At 34.9% G+C, this 25353-nt stretch overlaps 2 protein-coding genes across 2 annotated transcripts; one reads left to right on the forward strand and one right to left on the reverse strand.

Moving 5' to 3' along the window:
• Positions 1–27: 27 nt before the first annotated feature.
• Positions 28–3321, forward strand: LOC138321439 (coiled-coil domain-containing protein 115-like). The gene is made up of 2 exons (XM_069265139.1): positions 28–178; positions 857–3321. Exon 2 carries the CDS (start codon positions 873–875, stop codon positions 1506–1508), a length of 636 nt encoding a protein of 211 aa, XP_069121240.1. The 5' UTR covers positions 28–178; positions 857–872; the 3' UTR covers positions 1509–3321.
• Positions 3322–5019: 1698 nt separating this feature from the next.
• Positions 5020–23563, reverse strand: LOC138321459 (ER membrane protein complex subunit 1-like). Its single transcript, XM_069265169.1, has 25 exons — positions 23451–23563; positions 22515–22642; positions 19015–19080; positions 18338–18446; positions 18098–18123; positions 17755–17842; positions 17460–17618; positions 16656–16764; positions 16313–16477; positions 15945–16016; positions 15602–15700; positions 14999–15092; positions 14678–14794; positions 14133–14188; positions 13695–13844; positions 13318–13482; positions 12925–13095; positions 12606–12728; positions 12041–12125; positions 11438–11554; positions 11115–11236; positions 10453–10663; positions 9912–9996; positions 9252–9400; positions 5020–8766 (listed from the first exon to the last, which is right to left on the reverse strand). Exons 1-25 carry the CDS (start codon positions 23543–23545, stop codon positions 8606–8608), a joined length of 2922 nt encoding a protein of 973 aa, XP_069121270.1. The 5' UTR covers positions 23546–23563; the 3' UTR covers positions 5020–8605.
• Positions 23564–25353: the final 1790 nt, after the last annotated feature.

The raw sequence follows: 25353 nt of genomic DNA on the forward strand, positions 1-25353 counted from the left end.
TGGTGAAATTACGACATTACTTTTTGGCATCAGTTCTAAACTGGAAAACGACGACCGGAAAAGGGAAAACATCAGCTGATAAAACGTCATGCCATGCAGACTGTAAATTGTATTTAGTTTCCAAAATCTGCATGCCTTTTGAAGAATAGTACTTTACCATATTTGAACTCGACGAAACGTGAGTATACTTTTGAGTTATGTGTTTAACAAATTTATTATTATGTCAAACATTAAATAAGTTGTGCTGTGTGTGTAAGTAAATGCAGAATCCGGATTCCTAATTATTAATATTTCTGATAATGATCATGAGACAAATACATTTGAGTAGAAACATATATCACTTTTGAATGTTAATAAATGAATGATCATTTGTAATTTTACGTTCAATTTAAATTTAAACAAGCAAATTCGTGGAATTTATATCCTGTTCTATCTCATAGTAAAACTGAAGGCAGCTCAGAGGAAAAACTCTGAACCAATCACCTAATCATAGAAGCCTTCAAAGATTTCCCTTGAAGACCACACTGCTACAGAGGGAGTAACGCCCATCTTCAAAGCCACATAGTCTTCGGCTCTTTTGGTGTACAGCAATGGGCTAAATTACATGTTCTGTTATGTTGCCTCCAGTTTTAACTAAGAGGTAGTCCAGGGATGTATATATCGTACAGTAAGTGATTGGAACCCCTGGAGTATCGAGGATGACACTGTACATATATATTAGAAAAATGTTGATTTAAAGAAGCAGTAGTAAGCTATTTTTGTACCTGCGAAGAAATTGTTTTTCATCATCGATACAACAAGTGAAAAAAGATATTCGGTTCAAAAAATGTTAAAATTGGTCAATTTTATTTTCCAGGTGTTGCAATAACTGAATGATGGAATCCAGTGAAGGTGTTGAAGATAAACTAGACAGACTTGTCTTGGACTTCTTCAATGCACTTGATGACCTGTACAAGGAACAGTCATGTCTAAATGAGAATATGAAAAACGGATTTCTACAGATGTCTCGGGCTCGTTATAACATGGGTGCCAAGGCGATTGGCCAGTCACAGTATGACGAAAACAAAATGGCCGCATCTGTTAAAGTGAACATCGAGGATGACAGTGAGGCAGGCAATGTATTTGTCATTAATGATGTAAAAAGATCTGTCAAATATGATACATCACCTGAGAAAGACACAAAGCCAGTTGAAACAATTGGACTGAGAAAACGCAATGTACAGAAACCTGAAGAAGATACAGAGCAAAAAGAACATGCTGATAAAAAGGGAGCAAATACTACAGAAACAAATAGGGATGAAATTAAGAAACAATTTCCTGATCCACTGAACTGGTTTGGTGTACTTGTACCACAGAATTTAAGACAGAGCCAAGCAAGTTTTAAACAAGCAGTCGAACAGTCTGTGAAAATTGCAAATCTGAAAATGAAAATTGCAGGGTTACGAAAAGATTACATTGATTGTATGGGAATCAAAATGAAAGAAAATTTGAATTTAGAAAATAAGTAATTTATTCAAGATAATTATCATAACTAAAATATTAATTTATTTAATTGTGTTTTAATGAAGATGAATGAATAAACTAAAATTGCATGATTGGAGAGCAGTTGTATAGAAATGAACTAATGCATTACAGCCGTGCTACCCCAACTGAGAACGATGCATGTATATAAACCCCTACCGCTCTACCGCTGACTTGTATCGATGTGTTGAATGAGTGTACTGTAGCCGTGTTATTTATAGACTCGAGTACTGTCGCCAAATCCACAGGTAAATTTGGTACTGGATGCTACGCTCGGGCCTCTCCTCCAGCTTAACGAAACTGAATGGCTAGTTAGCTTAACCGATCTATATATCATCAACAATGCGTCTGTATCTACTTAAAAACAAAACAAATATTCTTCAAATTACATCAACATTCACTTGACTAGTATGTCTTTGCTTTAGATATTTTAACAATCTTCATATTTCTAGTAAAATTGCATATGGAACTCCTTATAGATCTAGCAATGCTCATTACGTATGGAACCGTCGTGTGTCTCGGCTGCAGGCCGTGTGCAAAAAGTCAAAACACACGTGGGATTTAATTTATAAGATGGGTCCTAAACTGTCCTATATTTAGGATTTTCAATAAGTGGTGTGTAATATTATTACAGCAAAACTAACAAGCTACAAGGTTAGTGGCATTTTTAACCGTATTGTTTTATATAATTAGCCATCAGCTTGGATCTGGTTACCTACAAAATGTACAATGTAGTGAGTTAGTTCACTCACTATGTGCATGTTTATTGCAAGCCAACGTATCTGCTATCCGATTGCTCTTTAAAGTTTGTTAATGATTTCAAACACACTAATAACTTATTGTGGCAATTTTAAGTAACTAGATTATAATATTTTCAAATAGTTCTGATAACTATTAATGTGTAATATCTCTAGACATTGACATGTACGGAGTACGGCGGACTGCCGATGTCTTTGACATGTTCTGCAAGATATATTTCACTGTTTCAGTTATGGCAGTGGCCAATAAAAGAAAACAAACACAATGCAATTATAATATGATATTTCTTCTAAATACAACACTTCTTTGTGCAAGTTGACAAGCATTAATTGTGAATGTTTTGCAATGAAATTACCACCTTTATAACATTGAATTTGTGGTTCCCCGGACATCGTTTTCCCCCAAATTTTTAAATGCGGAAAATATACCGATAGTAGATTTTTTTTCAGCATTTTCAGCCCTAGGAGAATATACATGTGCAAAGTACACTGGTGTGTAAGTTATGCAAGTTTTTTACGGTATTTGTAACAATTACGATTGTGTTTGGTACAGCTAATATAGCCAGAGCGCCCGCGATTTACCTGATTGGCGACAGTACTCGAGTCTATAAATAACTAGCTACACTCATTCAATACATTGATACAAGTCAGCGGTAGAGCGGTAGGGGTTTATATACACGCATCGTTCTCAGATGGGGTAGCACGGCTGTAATAGTAGTTCTGGTCATCGAGATAAGTATTGATTCAAACATGTCTTGTCATGCTATTCTTCAAACATTGTTGGAGTAGAAATAAACTATACACATTTATATTATTACAAAATATATTGCAGCAATTAATTGAACATGATTATAACCTTGTTCAGTTGAATCATGCTATTCTTATATTATGAACTGTTTGCAAATTATAGAATATAACATAGATACTGTTAAGCTGTGTTCTACAGGACATTCCAATTTGTAGTTCAAAGTTTACATTATTTTCATGTATTTTTGTATGCTTCTGTATACCCAAGAAATGGTCAATAAACACAAAGCCTTGATTTGATAGTCTGATTTTTGTTAAGACACTTGGATGAAGTTCATCTTCAGATACCAGTTAGCTCAGTTGAATTGATTTCACTATGGCTATTGCAGCATAGAGTAGTACAATCAACAGTGGGCATCCGACAATGAGTTTGAGTTGAGCCTTCTTTCAAAAACTGTGTCTGAAATATGAAAAATTATGTCTCTGGTGACCTATATATTATTTCTGGCTAGCATAATTAATTTCATGCCATGAACAATTTATATTTTCTTAAAAAGAAAAAATGTCTAAATTAAGACCTGATTTTGGATCTGCTGGCATTTTGTAAGAGCAAACAAGTGTCTTTAATTACACAAAAAATGTTATAGCAGTTAACTCCTTTTGATTAACCAGATAATTTTCTAATATCAATCAAAATGATTTATTTTAATCAATTAATTGAATTATATACACCATCACGGAGAAGATTTATATAAGCTTAGCCTGTTATCTAATCCATTTATATATATTTGCATATAATAAAATTTGTTGAAATGAAATAACTTTCTAACTCTTCAGGTACAATATAAAGTCTATAGGCCTACCACATTTATTTATAATATATATCAGGGGTCTTTTAAAAGATTTTAGCCTATTCGGTCCCAGTAATCTTGAATGAAGTTCAAATAATTCATTTGAACAACCTGGTAACTCTTCATCCTTGCATGCTACAGGGCCAATCACAGGTCTCTGCAGGCCTTGGTTTTTGAAAAAAAAATTGTGGTGTGAAAAGTTGATGCCGACAAGATCTTGCACCAAGTTCGCTTGCCCTTCTGACAGATGAGGTACATGTACAATCAACAGTACCAATTTATAGCAATTATTATTCCTAGATGTCTCTCCTTGGAAATGGAATCTATATCTGTGACCTTGACTTAAGATTTTGTTAATTTGTTTAAGTACCCTAAGTAAAATGCTGTTGTTTGGACTAGATGCTGTACTGTTGACCTTGCTAGATATAATGTAAATTGGTTCATGACATTGATAACCTATCCTGTAATTGCCAGAGATAACCTCAATACCTGTGAAGCCGAGTCCTTCAAATATACAAGTACATAGTAGTTGAAGACTATAGACTAATATAAGGATTCTGTGGCAATGTTCCTGACCTTGGACACATGCATTTCGATGAATTATATTTAATGAAAATTTGCTACATTTATGAATGACCATTGCTAAAGATTCTTAGCTGTGACATTGACCTTGTTTGTATGTCTTGCACATTTACCTATTAACCCAAACTTTTAGACTTGTTCATATAGTGTAAAGAATTGTGAAGCAATGACCTAAGATAGGGATGTATGTACTTCATCAAGAATTTCATAGCTGTGATCTTGTTTACTGTAGCTATAGCAACAAAATATTTTGATGTATACAACCTTGAATATAAAGATTCTGTTTGTGAGGTAGCAGGGTGGGGGTATGTCAGCACCACCATTTGTACAAATTTAAATCCCTAGCCCATAAGGATGCTTCCAATGCAATACAAGTGTTATGAAATGCTTAGTTCAGAAAAGTTCTTTTTATGGAATAGCCAAATTGACCACTTTTGGCCCTGCTTCACAGGCCCTCGGGGGTCAGCTCGACCATTTGCACAATTTTTAATTAGCACCACATAAGGATCCTATATTAACAAATATTCCAGCAAATTAAAAAGTAATAAAGACATAACTGATTTTCACCATCAATTTCTCGCTTTATTTACCACATACAACCTGGTAAACATGGAATGGGTTCTAGGATAACTTCATGAATATAATGCAATTCAAATATACCATATACTCTATAATAACTCTCACCACGATACATTCAGGATAAATGTCTTTCATTATCTTCCAAATTTTTACACAGACATGCGTACATGTATGTGAATCTTACTCCAGTACAAAACAATACATAAATTCTACAAACTACGTGCGTAACACCTCCATATACATAAATAGAACGAAATACACCTAAATTTACAAATTTGTTATCCTATGATTTAACAAAGCCAGTAAAAGCTTGATTTTTTGGGGTTAATAATTCAGAAAAAAATGAGTATATATATTTGTTTTTAATTTCAATGATAGAATATTCCTATAATCGAATAAAAAGTCATTTCCCCACATATGTCATATGGAAGGATTGCCCTGAGAAAAAACCGACAATTGGTACTTAACCACTACCCTAGCATGTTTAATCTCTAGGAACAAAGCGTACATTCTGTGATTGTAACCCCTAGATATCGAGGATGCTGCTGTAGATGAACCCTGCATATCTGCAAAGTTGTCAAAGAACATTTACACACCTATACAGCAAAAGGAGATCAGGATCTACATTTTTTGCATCTACCAACTGCTGATTTCATATACATATTCAACCCACTAAGTTGCCCTTCTTCACTCATTTTTTCAAGGCCTCAGATTTTCTTGCCTTGAAATAAAATTAAATGCAAACTGAAAATATACATGTATATACATGTACCATGCTTTTTTAAAATCTAAATTCTTTTGATTTCTGCCTTCTAATGTGAAAGGCCCTGATTTCTTTAATTTTAAAGTGTCCTGATCACATAATACACACCTAAACATCGAAATCAACATTTAGTAGATGCATAATTTTTATTATTTAATCTAGACCTCATGTTCATTTTTTTCAACAAAAACAGACAAATTTAGACACAGCTGTATCATTTTACACAGAGAATGTGAAAATAGGTCTTCTTATAACCTAGATTATAATAAATCATTGTAGATTTCCTATACAAATGTGAAATATGTGTCACCACTTTCAGCTTTGAAACTCCTTTTGATTTTCACTTAGCCAAATTCAAAGCATTTTTCTATAGAAATACTTTTTTAAATACAGTACAGGTTTAAATGAATTACTTAACTCACAAAAATGAAAATCTGAAACGGTACGACAACAAAATGGATTTTTTTTTCAATATGTACATGCACTTACATTTACAAGGTAACATAGTAAACATTATATAAATAATACAAGCAAATTCTATTTCTAATACATGAATCAACATATTAAATACAAATTTTAGTTCAGAATGGATCATATAAATATTTTACTATAATATGTTCATCATTGCACAGAATCATATTTTCACTCAGAAACTATTCTTTCTAATGAACACATGATCTATTTAAAGATAATTTCATTTTACCCCTGAAATTTTCGGTATACCAAAATGTCCTAAAAAAAGAATGAATTAAAAAACCTTTTATATGGCAGCATTAATGTACACAAAATATTTATTAAAGTAATGCCCGACTACTTTAAAAAATTACTTAAACAAAATTACTACCATGTATATAATAAAATTCTTCTTACAATTGTTATGTAAATGTGAATCTTCCATAACTTTCAATATTTTCAACATGTCAATCAACATTACATCCATACGTACATTTTTTTGCAAAAACTGCTTTTTTACACACTGCATATTTACATTCATACCTGAAAATGCATTTAACAATGCTGTATAAAATAAAACAAAAAGAGTGGCAGTGGATGTTTCAAAAACTCCATATTTGCTTACTGCAGAGTTTTCTCCCTTGTTTGTTTTTAGGTATCCATCGATCATAATGCCATTAAGTAGTGAGCCAAACTCCCCTGGTTTTTCCGGAATAGTTACAGTCGCAAACAATGACGTCACAATCAATACCTACCCGCAACAGCAGATAACTCTGAATACAGAATAATGACGGCAATGCAACAAGATGGCATTTGACAGACATTGGTAATATTGTGTGCTTCTCCTCCCATATGCCAGCAATATGATTCAATTTGATGCCTTTGATATATCGCTAGTCATTTACACTTTACACATTAAATATTTGTCCAAACGTATGCAGTCATTAATCGATGCTGACAAACTATGTAATTCAGTTATATGGAAATATTTGGCCATTTAAGGCAGACAAACATACACTAATACATGTGTAATCCTAAAATTCTATGCAAGGCTTGTCTAACAACAACATCAAGCATTTTAAGTTGACTGAATGGTACTTCGCTATTTTTAGAATTCATCTTTAGATCTAATGCAGAGTCTGTCACCGAATTTATTAATTGTTAACAAAAAGGAGAAAATCTCCACTACACACTGCATTTGACTGAACAGGGTACTGACAAACGGAGTCAGAGCAAATAAAAGAATACCCAGTAAACATTCAGAAAATAGCACTATCATTAACAAAGGAACACACAAATTAAAGTAAAATTGGAATAGAAATCGTTGAGATCACATCGTCTGAGAGAGTCTGTCTATATTCACAAAACATAATCTGATTAACTTCAATTCTAGTTTATCTGTGAAATAAGCTCTACTTCTGTTTTAAATCCTTTTTGAAGTCTTTTTATAAAGATAATTGTATACCATGAAAAATCTTTTAAATTATCAGAAATAATCACAAAATATTAGAATTATTAGAAACTCCATTAACCATCCTATAGACTCATCACAGATAAATACAGAATGGCTGGGCGCTGTACAACATGAAATGTTTGTTGTGATGAAAGTTTTTATTTAGTGGTTGCTATAGAACCATGAATTAAAACATCAAAATTTGTTCTATGCATTATTCCGGATTTGCATATTACAGAGTTATCTGCACTTGCGGTTAGGTATTGATTGTGACGTCATGTTTTTGCGAGCGTAACATCATACTTTTCGGAGAAAATGATGTGAACTGCGCTCACAAAATACCTAACAATCAATACCTACCCGCAAGGGAGCTAACTCTGTAATATGCAAAGACAGAATAGGAATCATTGTTTCATAGGCCAACCACAAAAGTTTCTTTTGATACAATATCTTAAAAGCTCCAAACCACAAAAGAATGTACATGTACCCATCCTCAATATTCCAGGGTTTCCGATCACTTACGATCTCTACATCCATGGACTATCTCATAATAGTGAAATTAAAGGCAGCTTAGCGGAAAACATTTGACCAATCACAGGCTAACATAGATTTCCTTTGAAGACTGCAGAGAGAGTGACGCCTAACATCAAAGCCACACAGTTAACCAGTGTACCATTATATGGCTCTTTTGATGTACATCAAACGACTAAATTACCTGTACTGTTATGTTACCTCCAGTTTTACTATGAGATAGTTCAGGGGTGTAGAGATCGCAAGTGATTGGAACCCCTGGAGTACTGAGGATGACATGTGCCACAAAAACATCTCATATTATACATGATGCACCATGGTATGTTATTCAATTTGATAATTAATATCTAATTAAGTACATTAACATTCATTTCCATGCTCGACTTAATGCCTTTCTAGAAGCTAGTTTTTGTGTGATAAAGGTGACTAGAAACATTCCCAGTAGAACCAGGGAAATAAAATAAAAGTCAAAGTCTTCTTTGAGAACATCAAACATCCTAGATGGAGTCACTCTTGTGTAGAAAAGATCTGTTGAAAACAAGCACAAAAGTCATATGAAAGTAAACATAAATATATGAAGTTATGTATGAGTTACATAATATGATATACCTTGACAAAATCTGAAAACTAGCTAGAACAAAAATAGCATAAAAAGAATCAACAATAGAATAGATTTTCATTTAAAATTATTACAAAATTAAGACAACTTTAATACAAGAATTTCAAAGATCAAGAAATCTCTTTGTTAATCATGACAATTTTTGTTCTTGAAAAAGAGCTAACTTAAATCCTATAGGGGCCACAGTTGCCGAGTGGTTAAGGTGTTCCCCCTACCCTCCACCTTTCAGTTGCAAGTCAAATCCCATATGAGGCAGGTTCTGACCATTGGTTGGTGGTTTTTCTTCAGGTACTCCCGACTTTCCTCCACCAATAAACCTGGAATGTCCTTAAATGACCCTGGCTGGTGATATATGTTAAACAAATCAAAGCAAATTCAAGATAATTATACTCACCAAGACCATATACAAACACTAGGGAAGTGGACTCTAGTCCTGCCGGTGAGCTATGTATTCCTCTGATCTTGTCCACACTCTGGTAATAGTTCACCATCATCTCCGTGGAAATGGGTATCTCCGGGATGTAGGGGATGGTGCCCTCCTCCCTGTCAGACAAATGTCACCAATGATGAACATTGAATACAATACAAACAATAAACAGATGTAGACAACATATCACATGCATATATCATGAGATTGAACCTTCTGCATTATTGATGTATATAACGTATTTTCCTGAGTATAAGTCGCGACTTTCTTCCTTGAAAATCGGGAGTGCAACTTATACACGAGTGCGACTCAGCTATGCATGAAAACCAAAATCTGACAATGTTTTTGCATTATTACGTCATGATCCTCATGTGAATTTTTTTTTCTATTACTGATTCCCCCTTGAAATTTCAAAATGAACTGTTCTAGAATTCAAGAAATCAAGAAGTCAGGGGGTGAATGATATGAAAAACATATTGCAACTGACATGGTTATCATAAATACCTGGAAAGTACCTCTACCAGGGTTACATATGAGCCCTGCTTACATTTAGCTCAAACCCTTAACATACAATAGCACAAAACTACCAGAAAAAATCCAACACAAAACAATAAAATGATCTCTTACATTGTCTCGGGTGATGGAATAACTGGTCGTCGCGGATCTAGAAGTGCTTTTGGTAGGGACAGAATTTTTCCTGCTGTCATTGCAACTGAAACACAAATAAGCACCACAATCAGCATTTCAAATGCTTACTAAATTCAAATTCAAATACTATGAAATTTGTTACCAAATTATTGCAATTTCCATTGTCTCTTGTCAACAAAATGGGAATGTGAAAGTAGTTTGATAATTTTGTAGTTGCAAAAGTTATGAGCTTACCATACAACATTTATAATCACTGTCTAAACATTTCAGTTAGAATAAATCAATTTTCATAATGCATGTGGTCTTTTGTTCCTGCCGTCATCCTATTTACCACATATTAGTTGACTATCACTTTGCCAGATGGCAAAATGGCAAAAATGAATCTTCCTTATTAACATAGATTACACAAGGAATCTGGCACTGCCTTGGCTTTGTAAACTCATCTCAGGCCATCAATATACATTTTCTTACGTTATTATTGTTTTAAAATTATTTTGTTTGTTTCGGAGACAATACTTACACAAAAGGCTACGACTAGTGATGCCCTTTTCTGTAACAGTGACATCCATAGCTGTGATGTGTACAGGCATTATGTAGGACTGTCGGAGAACTAGGGGTTCCATAGGAGCAGTGAAAGAAGAAAACGCTGTGGAATTTCCTTGTTCTTTTCCCTCAAATAATTCTATCACTGCTATTTCATGACGTCGAGCCTTCTGGTTGAAGTAATCATACTAAAAACAGAACATAGAAATGTAGATTATATTCTTTTTATATATGTCTGAAAAAATGGTATTTATTGCGTTGCATATAGGTCTCCAACTAGCAGCACAGAAGTGGAAATCAAATACTAGAATAAAACTCAAACAGTTTATTATTTTCTTAACTTTTTCTGTGTTTTCCATGTGACAACTTGCTAAACAATAACTATCAATTTAAGTCTTATATAGTGTACTAAACAGTACTATCTTTTTAGTTACAATTTGATAAATATGGTGTAATACCACAAGTTTCCTGCTGTTGTAAGCAGAAGTTTTGTTGAATTTTTTGTGAAAAAGAAGAACATGTATTATGTGAGAACAGTACAACACAATTTTATCATGGCCTCCCTAGAGGAGATAACTCGCATATATAGATTGAGAAGATCTATGTCACTTTTGTAGTATACATGGCTCTGTTACTTACCACGACCCAGTTCTCTACATGAACCACGTTTACAGGTCCCCTGGCTTTTTTGTGGCTGGCATGGAACACGATATGACCAGTTATACTGTCAACCAGGTAGATGTTCACAAAGTTGTTTCCACCTAAACAGAGAAAATATCTGTCAAGTAACAGTCCAAACCTCTACATATAACTGAACACGGATAGGACTAATGTCACGTAACAGGAAAAACATAGAGAGAGGAAATGGAGCAACAAGAGACGACAGGTTGACATGAGTAACAAAATATGCTACCAATATCATAACTGGGATGTAACAAGAAAAGAATACGTCCCCCGATTACCTTTTGTGAGACTGGATGACTCCTCCCCTTCTGTAGTCACTACCACAAGATTTGGGTTCATGTATTTATAAAGTACGCTTCTGTCGCCTAGTACACGGCCCTGGGAATGAACTTGTTCTGCAAATAACAATCCAGAAATTGCTTTATGTTTTGATTTACCTAATGTGTAAACAATACAGCAGTATTTTGACTTCATGATTACTGTAACATCATTTGTGTTGATTAGATGTGTTAAGTTTCTTTTTTACATGCTTCCGTATTAACAGTCAGATTAAATTTCATCGTATGTCACATAACCAGTCATTTTGGATAGAGATACATCAGAATTTCTATTATCAGCAAGCCATTTAGGATGTGCCCATTTTTGGTGGTGGAATAAACCAAAGTATCCAGAGAAATGACAACATCATTGGGCACGTACTTAATGCATGGAATGACCTTCAAACTAAGATCAATAGAGGAGTTAAAGTAGATAGTTAAATGCATTAACAAGTCTGGCTCTACTGCCTTTTCAACAATATGGCAATGACACACTCAATTTCTAATCATTTTGTGTATCAAAATCTGTTGAAGACTTACGGTATCATGAAGCAATAGACCTACCCAGAACTCTCTTTCCCACTACATTGGTTATCGACTGTTGCTTTTTCTGAAGGTTGATACTCCATACAGTGTCAGCTGAGATTCCCTGTAAATACGATGGTATCAAAACATTGGTTTTGTGTTAAATCATATTGAAAAATAGTCTTAACTATTTACAGACAATCATTTTCATTTTATGAATAAATATTTCATCATACATACTTATTTCAACATATTGAAGAACAAACATGTAACCCTGGTGAATACTAGCAGCTATAAACCTCTCAACAAGAGAGAACAACTCTTTATCTGGATCATGTGAACATCAGACTAGTACGCCAGAGGTCCTGAGTTTGATCTCCAGCAGAGACAGCGATTAAAATTCAAAATCATGTTAACACTTTTTCGATGCTGACATATTCAAGAATAAGTAATTTCCGAACAGATTTCTGGGAGTAATGATAATAACTGTTGGCTGTATGATCAAAAATCCTAGAAGAAAATTATTTTGATCACAATTAAAGCATAATAAATCAGGAAAATATGAGAACCACTAAGAATGAAAAGTTGAGGGTGTGTAAGATACCTTATCCTTTTGTCTGGCCTTAAAGCCCTTCAGGAACCCGGTGTTAGAGTCTGCAGTGTACATAAATATGCTTGGCAGGATATCCATGGCAACAGACATAAATGCCTCAGGATATGTATGGATCTGTAACATCACCATGAGAAGATATTATAATACAATGTACTAAAGGTGTACAAAATTCAATCAAACTCGAGAAAGACTTTATACATAAATTTTGTGTAAAAATTCTGAATCATTCAATATTAATCTAAGGTAACAGAATAGGATGACTGAGAGACAGGTGTCACTACAATTGAAAGTGAAAACATGCAATGGTTACCTTTTGTTGGTCATCCAGGAAGATTATCCCTCGGAGGAAGTGGTCGTCAACCTCGCCGATCATGTATGCTTGTTTGACGTTGTAGCCAAGGTCTAGTCCTCCATAGGGGACATCTCCTACTGGCTGACCACTGATAGGATTAAAGGCATACAACAGGCCATGTCCAGTTACCTAGGAAACAAGGGAGACAATACAGTATGATAATTACACATTTTAATGGATAAAGTTGGTAATGGTGCTTCTTCTTCTAGATCTTGAAATTGTGTGACCCTTTTTTTTCTCCCCAGAAATTTCTTTAAACATATATTTTTTTCAATGCATGCAATGTCATGCATATTAACTACCAGTATGTTCAATAAATTATATCAATATTTGATGCTATAACTAGTTCACCTTGTTTTTGCCTACAATGGCACACTGTGGTGGGTTGGGGAAGTGAGCAGTGGTCCTCTGTACAAATAGTAACATCTTGTCCTTGTCGTTACTCCTAAAGGCAACAAGCTCTGGCAGGTATACAGACCACTGAACAAGGCCATTAGTGCTCCTTAGTCCATAGATCTTAAAGAAATCAACTATATTAGGTTACTATTTAGTCCATAGATCTGTGACAAATAACCATGTACATAAATCCTTCTTAATTCATAGATCAAAAACAAATCAACCATGTAAATAAACACTTCTTAGTCCGCAGATCTAAATCTGTAAATATTTCTCCATGTAATCTAATAGATAAATGCACTCATCTCTACTTCTGAGGCATATCAACTCACCTTGCCAGCCGCTGTAACCACCACTATCATCTTGTTGATGTTGAACTCGTCACGGGTGAGTTCCTCCTCCTCCTCCTCTATGGCGTCAGTCTCCAGTATTCCATGATGGCGGTGGCCCTGTAGCTTCTGCATCTGGTGGATTGCCTGATTCTTTAAAGAAAAAAAATTACATAAAAAGTTTAGAAAAATTCATACAAAATAGATTCTAAAGGAATAGAAGGAATTTTTATTGAAACTAAAGATCTAAACCTACAGTACTGTAAATATATTATGATATGAGAACATTTTCTGACCATTTAGGTGAGCTAAACAAAGCACTACATCAAAGGAATTGTCTTTCCTTTCTCTTTTAAGACCTCTTCGTCTTTGTTGTAATGAAATGAAGTGTCTTAACTTTTTATGGCAATAAGAAATATGATGTATGGTAAAAGTACTTACTTTTAACTGTTGGAACTGTGTGGTAAACCTCTTTACAAACATGCTGACAATATCCTCTGGAATAAATCAAGATGTAAAAGGTGAATATATATAATACTACATACTGCAAGTTATAAATTTGTTGAGGGAGGACCTTCCTGAAGTGATCCTATGGAGCAGTAATTTCTGTATTCCATCAAAACTATGACCATGATATTATTGTCCTCAAGACAGACTATTTTTCACCACTTAGGAGCTACAAACATCAGTTTTATTTACTCAAGAAACATTTCAACCCTGTTAACATCCACTATAACTATGTGCAATCTAAATGAAATTGGTTTTAAAAGAACCCAAAATAGTGTTTGGTTATCAAATCAAACCTAATCACAAATGTAATATAACTGAAGTGTCAGTTATGATGTCACCACAAGGACAATGATATGAAGATAGGTGGCAGCTTCCTTCTGACACATTAAAAAATCAACTTTTACATTCAAATCTAAATGATAGTATATTAAGCTTGTGTTCATTTTACATAAGATTGAAAGAAAAACATTAATCACCTTTCTGAGCTCCAAACTCGTCCTCATATTTTGCTTGGTTTTCAGACACTGGGAAGTCTACCATTTCTACAGCTAAAACAGTTGCTAAAGCTTCCTCTCTTTTCCAAGATACTCGGCCTACAGCAAACAAGAAACTGTTTAATTTTGCAAACATATCTGTTTCTGCCAAAAGTTTACAAACATAGTTTTAACTAGATCAATTATTTTCATAGAAGTATGTAATGAAAAGCTTGGCTGAACAGAAATATATATTCTACATGCATAAAATGGAAGACTTGTTTCTTTCATATCTATTAAGGTAATTTGCTGACCACTTCCTACCTGATTTCTGTATCAGCTGTAAAGACTGATCCTCAGATCTAACAACAGCCTTGTAGGCAAGGCGACCATTCTTCTTCACGACCACCGCATCCAGCTACAAAATAGACTTTGTATCAGACTGATTTCACACCTCAAAACAGACACCATGTAAGTTAAAACTTAATATCCTCATTCAAAACTTTTAGAAATCTTGCTATGCATGAAAAAATTCAATGGTTCCAGCAAAACTTCAATCATAAACACGTTCAAACTTGCTTTACTCGAGCACTGTGATGATTGTATTATGAATCCTGACATTTTCCAGATAATGAGATCCTTCAGCAGTTTTCAAGCTCTTGATTATTGGGCACCGAACTGGTATTAAGTAATGATATAAAATTTCATGGAGTTGATGAAACATATATTCATTTTTTAACTGGTGATAAAATTAGTGTGTCATTTTGTAACATTGTTTATTAAATCTTTAGATCTGAACTGGGAAATCTGAGAATTGCATTTTGTGTCTGTTTGAAGAAGAGTGATATTCTTGGCTGCAGACACAAAGCACAGACAAAAGGTGTGGATCAACACTACGCACAGAATGAGTTAATTTTCAGACCTTACCTTGATGGGGAGACCATGAGTTGTAGGAAATGTAATACTCTGAGACAGTTCTGTAATTTCTCCTCCTGATGCTAAATCATATCCCACAAGGAGAATGCTCTGTGAAAAAAATAAAATAAACATAGACAGATATATATCTATGTATTCCTGTTAGGATTTCTGTGAAATGCCAACCAGTCTGTGAACCTTTTGCACATTCCTTTGATACTGTAACATACTTCCCCATATGGTCACCATGTACAATGGTTGACTGTTTGGACTTTAGTATGAACTTTAATGAAATAGTTTCATTCTTATTTAATGGAGGTATCGTAAACCTAAATAGACCATCATTGATGTTTACCTGTTTGGATGCTCTGTGGAGTGTCAGAAGTATATCTAAATCATCCACTTTAGTAACATAAACCGCGGAGACCTGAAACAGAAAATGATAACCAAACATAAACATCACAAACAATCACACAAGCTACATCTCCATCCAACACAAAGTTAAAAAATCTTTCTAGTACTTCATAAAGCCATTGATGACAATATTCTTATTCTCGTCATTATAACCAATGCTTTATATCATTTACATTGAAGCTATCGAATTAAAACATATTTATTTGTGTGATTTTAATAACTAAAGATTCATTTTCAGCGAGTCGATACACAACATCTATCCGGTATGTTCAAAATGAATTGGACATTGAACAAAAATCCTTAGATTACCTTGGGCAGATCCTTCACTAGTTGAATGCGATCCTTGCTGACTTTGAGGATAGCCATATGGTCATTTCCAAGACGTAAAAGAAGATGAGATTTTCCATGATCTGAATTATGAAGGCCAAGTTTCTCCAAAGACACAGTGTTACCTCCAGCAGATAATCCAAGTTCCTAAAATAAAACATTACAAAAACTTCTTTTTTTGTGATATAGCTATAACTCAAAATAAAAACATCAGGTGAGTTTCCCTTGTGTATTTCCCTAATGAAACAATAGTTTGAAGTAACCTTATGATGTCAAGCAAATTGTAAAACTAACCATTTCTTAAAACACAAGAACTTGTACCTACCTGCAGCTCAATCTCCACAAAAACTTGACCAGACTCCAAGCTAAGGAGTTGTAGGTTCTTTGAAACATCATCGTAACACAGCATGACTCCTATATCTAGAATTTCACAGCTACAACATAAATCATTCATCATTAACCAAGTGGACATCAAGTGCAATCAATATCCAGATGACCTCACTTATGTGGGGATCATTTCTGCTTTTGTTCCTCTCTTCTGCATACAAAATTTCATTTCATTACATTGAAAATATCTCAATTTCTCAAAGAAATCGGCTTTTTAAACAGATTATCAACGTTTTCCCATTTTGTCATTATATCAACAGAACATTTTATCGTTTCATCAACATTGTGCATGAGTTTTCTCATGTATTTTAGCCAAAACTATTTTATCCCAAACAATCTTCTATAAAATCAAAATTTACAATATTTTTCTTAAGTCTTACTTGCCAATTTCTTATCCTAATCTTTAAGATGCAATCATTATTTATCTTCTATCTTTGAGACTAATGAATGACTTGTAGTTTGGCCCTAAATGACCTTAGTTGTCAAAGGGGCATAAAACTCAAACAAACAAACAAGATCATTCCGGACATCAATTTTTCCTTGTTACAGCCAATTCTAGTTGCAGACTCAGCATGAAAATAGGGTATGAATTTTATCTTCTTCTAAATGCTATACTTATTTTGACATTGTTTGTCTTTTGTTTTTAATAAATGTGGTTTTCTAAAGAAAAAAACCAGGAAAACTTCTGTACACTTTATCTGGAGACGTGAGAGCAAAATATTCTGATGATGAGATGACTTACCCTGTATCTTCCTTTATCCAGGCGGCTGGTACAGACCGCTGTTGTTTTAGAGTTCCCTCAGTGTCTGCAGACACCACCATCACATTGGCACTGGGTGACCGCCCCACTGCATATATGTTGCTTCCTTGTAAAACCAGCTTTTCAAATACCACATTGTCTCTGGAGGGAAAATATTATAGTTTCAATCTAAATCAGAACAACTGAAAGAGAATATTAACAATTTCAATCTAAATCAGAACACTATAAAAGTGGGTAAAATATGAACAAATTTTCAGAAACTAAAGCCATCTCTTACTTTGTAGGAAGCTGCAGCGTCCACTTCTCTTTACCGTTATGAAGGTTAAACTTGTAGATTCCTGTCTGTGCCAGAGCCAACACTTCATCTGATGAGAAATAATTTGAAATCCTTCATTTTAAAAACAAACAATTATGAAATTATTTTGGATGAATTGATGAACACACATTTAATATTAAGATATAAATAAACAACCTAATTTGAACAACTAATTATCAAAACATTTAATCAGGATATCATATAATGTCACTGGTCATTTAAGAATAGCTTATCCACGGAGTCAAACTTAATAAAATATAAAGAATATCTATACAGATTTTGATTATAAATGTTGTTAACTAACCTTTACTGTAGATCCTCACATCCCCTCTGAAATAACAACATGACACAATAATATTTATTCAAACCAACAAATTGTTTTACAATGTACATGCTTAGTTAATAATTAAGCTTATCCTTTTAACAGAGAAATGAACAGTTCACATATGATCCCCTTCTGAGAATTATTTAATCCAAACTTTTATGTACAAGTGTGAGCATTCTGAATTTTATCAGGAAAATTTAAATAACATGAGTTACCTACCTTGATCCTGATTCACTAGACTTAAAAGTTTCAACTTCCCAGTAGAGGGAACCACTGCTTGGTTGCCAGTTCCTTACAAATCTGCCTCCACCGCTGATGGTCACCAGAGCTGTAAATACAATGGAAATATTTTAAATGTAAATTTCTATGGCTAAGAAGAACTTCTTAAATTGTTATTGTTTCACACACAAAAAAAACACAAAAAAAACCAAGTAAACCATCTAACAGAAAGACTTCTGCAGGTAATTTGGAATTTTTATGACACCTGAATTTTCCAGATTTGACTTGTGCTTGACTGTATTTTTTATACAGTGACCCCCCCCCCCCCCCTGTATGCTAGTGGTGATTGCTATAAGAAGAAATTGACATAATGAGGTTTACTAGTGGTTACCCGGTACATAAACATTTGCAGAACTAAGTTTACATTGCACACATTCACAATTTGCTAAGTGGTGAACAGAATCATATACTGCTTTTTGTAGACATGTGTACTAGTTGGCTACAGAAAATGAACTTAAGTCATCAAGGCATAAAAGGATAAATGTTAAACTTAAATAATGATATCAAAATATATTATATATTGAAACATAATAATAAATCAAAGACATTTAGCAAAGTTTACCATCATAAACATAGAGAACATTGATTTTTCTAAATGCTGCAGAGATATGATTTACCATTATTCTGGTGGTCAATGGCATCAATAATTCCCCTTTCGTCATCCTCCTGAATCTTTCTCCATGCTGAAATAAAGATGAAGACATTTTGAAACAGTGTCACAGAAATGTTGATAATTCTGTTGTAAATCTCATACACATTGTATTTCTTTTCATGTCTTATTTTCTCCACATCTCTTATGAACTACATCACAGGTTTACGACGCGCAAAAAAAATAATAAAAAAAATAACAAGAGGCCCAAAGGGCCTTAACGGTCATCTGACTACCTTGACAATAGTAAAATTAATTATATATGGTGTCACTTTGTCAGGATCATGTCAGGATCATTTTCAATTTCTTTCAACAAATTTTATTTCAAACAAGAGGCCCAAGGGCCTTTAAATATAGGAAATTAATTAGACATAGTGTCATGGTAGTCATCTTCCATTTGGGATCAACCAGAGATGTAACAATACTTTGTCTGGACCATGTCAGGATCATTTCATGCAAGTTTCAGCCAAATCCCTTCGGTAGAACTTGAGAATAAGTTCAAAATGTGTTTTCAAGATGGCGGCTGTGACGGCCATCTTGGATTTCGGATTGACCCGAAAAATAACAACACTTTGTCTGGACCATGTCAGGATCATTTCATGCAAGTTTCAGCGAAATTGCACCGGTAGAACTTGAGAAGAAGTTCAAAATGTGTTTTCAAGATGGAGACTGTGGCTGCCATCTTGGATTTCAGATCGACCCGAAAAATAACAACACTTTTTTCGGGACCATGTCAGGATCATTTCATGCAAGTTTCAGCCAAATCGCACTGGTAGAACTTGAGAAGAAGTTCAAAATGTGTTTTCAAGATGGCGCCTGTGGCGGCCATCTTGGATTTCGGATCGACCCGAAAAATAACAACACTTTGTCGGGACCATGTCAGGATCATTTCATGCAAGTTTCAGCCAAATCGCACCGGTAGAACTTGAGAAGAAGTTCAAAATGTGTTTTCAAGATGGCGCCTGTGGCGGCCATCTTGGATTTCGGATCGACCCGAAAAATAACAACACTTTGTCGGGACCATGTCAGGATCATTTCATGCAAGTTTCAGCGAAATTGCACCGGTAGAACTTGAGAAGAAGTTTAAAATGTGTTTTCAAGATGGAGCCTGTGGCTGCCATCTTGGATTTCAGATCGACCCGAAAAATAACAACACTTTGTCGGGACCATGTCAGGATCATTTCATGCAAGTTTCAGCCAAATCGCACTGGTAGAACTTGAGAAGAAGTTTAAAATGTGTTTTCAAGATGGAGACTGTGGCTGCCATCTTGGATTTCAGATCAACCCGAATAATAACAACACTTTGTCGGGACCATGTCAGGATCATTTCATGCAAGTTTCAGCCAAATCGCACCGGTAGAACTTGAGAAGAAGTTTAAAATGTGTTTTCAAGATGGCGGCTGTGGCGGCCATCTTGGATTTCGGATCGACCCGAAAAATAACAACACTTTGTCGGGACCATGTCAGGATCATTTCATGCAAGTTTCAGCCAAATCGCACCGGTAGAACTTGGGAAGAAGTTCAAAATGTGTTTTCAAGATGGCGGCTGTGGCGGCCATCTTGGATTTCGGATCGACCCGAAAAATAACAACACTTTGTCGGGACCATGTCAGGATCATTTCATGCAAGTTTCAGCCAAATCGCACCGGTAGAACTTGAGAAGAAGTTCAAAATGTGTTTTCAAGATGGCGGCTGTGGCGGCCATCTTGGATTTTGGATCGACCCGAAAAATAACAACACTTTGTCGGGACCATGTCAGGATCATTTCATGCAAGTTTCAGCCAAATCGCACCGGTAGAACTTGAGAAGAAGTTCAAAATGTGTTTTCAAGATGGCGCCTGTGGCGGCCATCTTGGATTTCGGATCGACCCGAAAAATAACAACACTTTGTCGGGACCATGTCAGGATCATTTCATGCAAGTTTCAGCCAAATCGCACCGGTAGAACTTGAGAAGAAGTTCAAAATGTGTTTTCAAAATGGCGGCTGTGGCGGCCATCTTGGATTTCGGATCGACCCGAAAAATAACAACACTTTGTCGGGACCATGTCAGGATCATTTCATGCAAGTTTCAGCCAAATCGCACCGGTAGAACTTGAGAAGAAGTTTAAAATGTGTTTTCAAGATGGCGGCTGTGGCGGCCATCTTGGATTTCGGATCGACCCGAAAAATAACAACACTTTGTCGGGACCATCTCAGGATCATTTCAGGTAAGTTTCAGCTCAATCCCACTGGTCAAACTTGAGAAGAAGTTCAAAATGTGAAAAGTTAACGCACGGCGGACGGCGCACGGCGCACGGCGGACGGCGCACGGCGCACGGCGGACGGCGCACGACGACGGACAAAACATGATGACTATAGGTCATCCTGACCCTTCGGGTCAGATGACCTAATAAAAATACTGAAAGGTTGTCTACTTAGCCCTGTATCCCATTTCCAGAAAATTGGGTTATTAATTTTAAAATGCTCTGAACACCACAAAAATCATCTGATCTGAATATTTTTAGCTTACATTGAAGACCATTCCTTACTGGTCACTATGGTATATGATATGATGGGATTATGGACGAATTTTATTTCATATCGAAAGTTGAATTACGAAGATTCGTGTAAAAATCGTTAGTCGGAAAAGTACACGCTACATTCCCAGGTCACGATTCCCTAATTAGCACAGACCGAATAAAATCGCCATCCATTCAACGAATGCATCCCTGAAGTGCAGATCCTCAATAACTCACTTACTTATAAAAATTACACATTGGTATCCCTTAGCGATCCCCACGCTCCGATTTGATAGAAGCTCTCTGATTGACTCCTAGGAGCGAGTGGACCAATCAGAGAGTTTGTATCAAATCGGAGATGACGGACAAAAAATGGCCGAGATCGGTGATCATCTGTTCTGCATGACAATAAATGGAGAGTGGGGATCGCTAAGGGATACCAATGTGTAATTTTTATAAGTAAGTGAGTTTATATTGAGGATCTGCACTTCAGGGATGCATTCGTTGAATGGATGGCGATTTTATTCGGTCTGTGCTAATTAGGGAATCGTGACCTGGGGATGTAGCATGTACTTTTCCGACTAACGATTTTTACACGAATCTTCGTAATTCAACTTTCGATATGAAATGAAATTCGCCCATAATCCCATCATATCATATACCATAGTGACCAGTAAGGAATTGTCTTCAATGTAAGCTAAAAATATTCAGATCGGATGAGTTTTGTGGTGTTCAGAGCATCTTAAAATTAATTACCCCATTTTCTGGAAATGGGATACAGGGCTAAGTATAAACAACCTTTCAGTATTTTTAGTATTTTTTTTTTTTTTTTTTTGCGCGTCGTAAACCTGTGACTACATGATATGTTGTTTATGACTGCATATTATTATATTAATATTGCCTCATTATCAAGTAATTTGTATTATGCTTTTGAGAATCACTTAATCTAAATAGTCTGGTGTTTTATACCTATACTTCCATTATGGCTGTGGATAGCTGCTACCAAATGTTGGTCTGTTGCTACTAAAATCCTTTTACCCAGAGTAACTGATTGGTCCCAGAACAAATGATCAATACGTCCAACATACTGTTGTCTCCTTCAAAAAAATAATTAAAACATATATTAAGTAGGTTTTTAAACTGTCCAGAAAAATGACTGTATCAGCTACAGTAGATGGACGATTATTTCATTCCAGAAAAGAAGAAGTGGTTTTTTTATACAATGAATCAAATCTACACTGAGAGGATACCTCATCCATTGCTATATCCAACATAATGATAAGATGAACGTCCTTGTATCTATCTGATAAAAAACACAAACTAATTCCAATTTCCTTCCAGACCCTAATTGCATCCCTACAGATCTACACGACATAATTGTCATAATTGAAGAAGATAAACTTGGTCATTGTATATGTTACATCCCAGTGGTGATCAGCATAGATTCTCCATTATCACAGTGTGAGCTTGTTCCCTAAGGAAATACATTTACATGGTTCAAATTCTGACAGCTAACACTGAAGTTTTATATCATTTGTGGTTAAAATATGATAAATTTTAATGATTGAAAATGTGTACAGAAGGTTACAAAAACTTTAAAGTTTGTTAACAAAATCACCGATGTGTCCATTTCTGATCCAAATAACTATTAAAAACATTCACAAGATCAGAATCATCATCTACTTATATAATTGATGGTTGAAATCTGGGCCGTCTTTAATTCATAACGAACAACTACCTAGGTCCAACCAGTCAAACCCCATAATCGAAAACGGCACAGGAAACGGGCCGATTCGCCTTATGAACAAGACTTATCGTACGCGACACATGGCCTAGGTGTAAACTGGTTTGGTGGTCAGTGGAAAGGGTGGAAGCGTAATTCCATCATACAAAACAATTGCATACCAGTCGAATTTACCAGCCTGATCTTCATATAAACCATATACAGCTAAAAGATTAAGAATTATTAGAAAAGCGGCGACAATTTTTTCGCCGGTCATTTTTCCAGCGATGGTATATATTTATCTTCAATGTTGAAGAGTTCCGTTATTGTAAAATAAGAAGCAAGACAATGGCGGATATAAATCCGGAAAGGACACACAATGATAAGTTGTCCTTTTTTCGTGAAGTAAAGGAGTTACAGTTGTACCGTAGTGTTTGTGACCATGGAGTATTTTTTTCAATATTGTTTAATTATACATAATAGTTTCTATACAGTGGATATAGTACTATCTATAGACCATTTATCGTAGACTACATGTACATGTATTTGTAAAAAAATACTGTACATGGATATATTATTATGGAAGGTCGACTTTGTGGGAAAGACAATGGGAAGACAGGGAGTGACTAAAATAATCCGTCCAAATTCAAATTCTTGAAATAAAATACATGTGTAGTCTACCTGTGATATGGTTTATTTCAAGAATCAGAAATACAAATAGATCTATATAAATTTCTGCTTAAAAAAATAAATAAAAAAAAATTAAAAAAAAAACACACAAGTTTCAATTCTTCATTTTATCAATTTGAAATGCAAAATCTATGAACACCGCTTTCATCATATAGTATTATAAATGCAGTGTGACTAAAATTCTGGGAGTGACATTCAATGTAACGTAGAGATTGTCTTTTAAGTAGTGGAAAAGAATAAAAAGTCTAAATTAGATTAGTATACGTTCGTGACCGGACCCTACCCACAAATGCCCCATCCACATTTATCAGACGTCTGTGGTATCACCTGTTCATGCTATCCGTATACTACTGTTATAGAGTGGTAAATGGTTTCACATATTTCCTTGTACTAGTAAAGCCGGTGCGACGTGATATTAATTAACTTGGGTTTAGTAATGACCGTCTTACTCATCACAAACAAACGACGGTTTTTCCAAAACAAATAATTTCGTGCTTGTATAGCACCGAGAGCGGACAATCAGTCCTTAAATTGACATTGAAAATATAAATCTGAGATAAATTCGTTGCAAATGGGGTACACTTCCCGGCGGGATCATATATGTTAAACAGTGGCGGCACTAAAACAAATCCCTGTAGTATATTCCAGATGACACCTCATAAACATACGTTAGGCTGATTAGAACTAAAGACAGCAACTGAATTCTTATCCACAGAACTATGAATGTATGTGGATAGGAATGCAATATAGCGGAAATAAATCGAATCTTATGGTGCAGAGGATAGAAAATTAAATATACATTATCAGTTATTCATCAAGGAATGTACTATTTTACATTTTATGTATCTGCTCTAGGTCTAGACTAGGCCATGCTACCAGCAAACGTGTTTTACAATCACAGAGACCTTGCATGATTTTTTTAACCAACAGTATACATATGTGATATTATGATACTATAATATATATACGTATACTGTTGGTTAAAAAAAATCGTGCCAGATTCCTGTAGTTTCAAATAAGTCGCAATTTCCCGGCTTTCTAATTTAAAATAATATTTCAAAAAACAAAACAAAAACCGATATTCCCGCCAAAACGATATTTTCACTAAAATGCTGTTTTATGATTATTTAATATTGCGTGAAAACATTAACAGTGATCTTTTCACTATGGTGAAAAATACTACATCTATTTTCACCATATAACCTTATATTCCACAACAACAGCCTTATGAACAAACTGAACAAATATATTGGGCAAGTCAAAACTCTCTCTTTTAATCATAAATTGGAATATTTTAGTATTTGATAAATGGAATTGTATTCAAAATCACTTTAATCCGAAACCGTTTCACGTTGTATATATATTTGATGCCGGCTTAGAGGATCTTATGACGAT

The sequence above is a fragment of the Argopecten irradians genome, chromosome 1 (genome assembly GCF_041381155.1).
Source record: "Argopecten irradians isolate NY chromosome 1, Ai_NY, whole genome shotgun sequence".
NCBI lineage: Eukaryota > Metazoa > Mollusca > Bivalvia > Pectinida > Pectinidae > Argopecten > Argopecten irradians.

Excerpts from the sequence above, each read along its gene's own strand:
- LOC138321439 (XM_069265139.1), top strand. The coding sequence starts at position 873 with ATGATGGAATCCAGTGAAGGTGTTGAAGATAAACTAGACAGACTTGTC.
- LOC138321459 (XM_069265169.1), bottom strand. The coding sequence starts at position 23,545 with ATGACCGGCGAAAAAATTGTCGCCGCTTTTCTAATAATTCTTAATCTT. Across the intron at positions 18,124-18,337 it reads TCTAGTGAATCAGGATCAAG|AGGGGATGTGAGGATCTACA; the intron begins GTAGGTAACTCA and ends TTGTTATTTCAG. Across the intron at positions 17,843-18,097 it reads TGTGAGGATCTACAGTAAAG|ATGAAGTGTTGGCTCTGGCA; the intron begins GTTAGTTAACAA and ends ATTTCTCATCAG.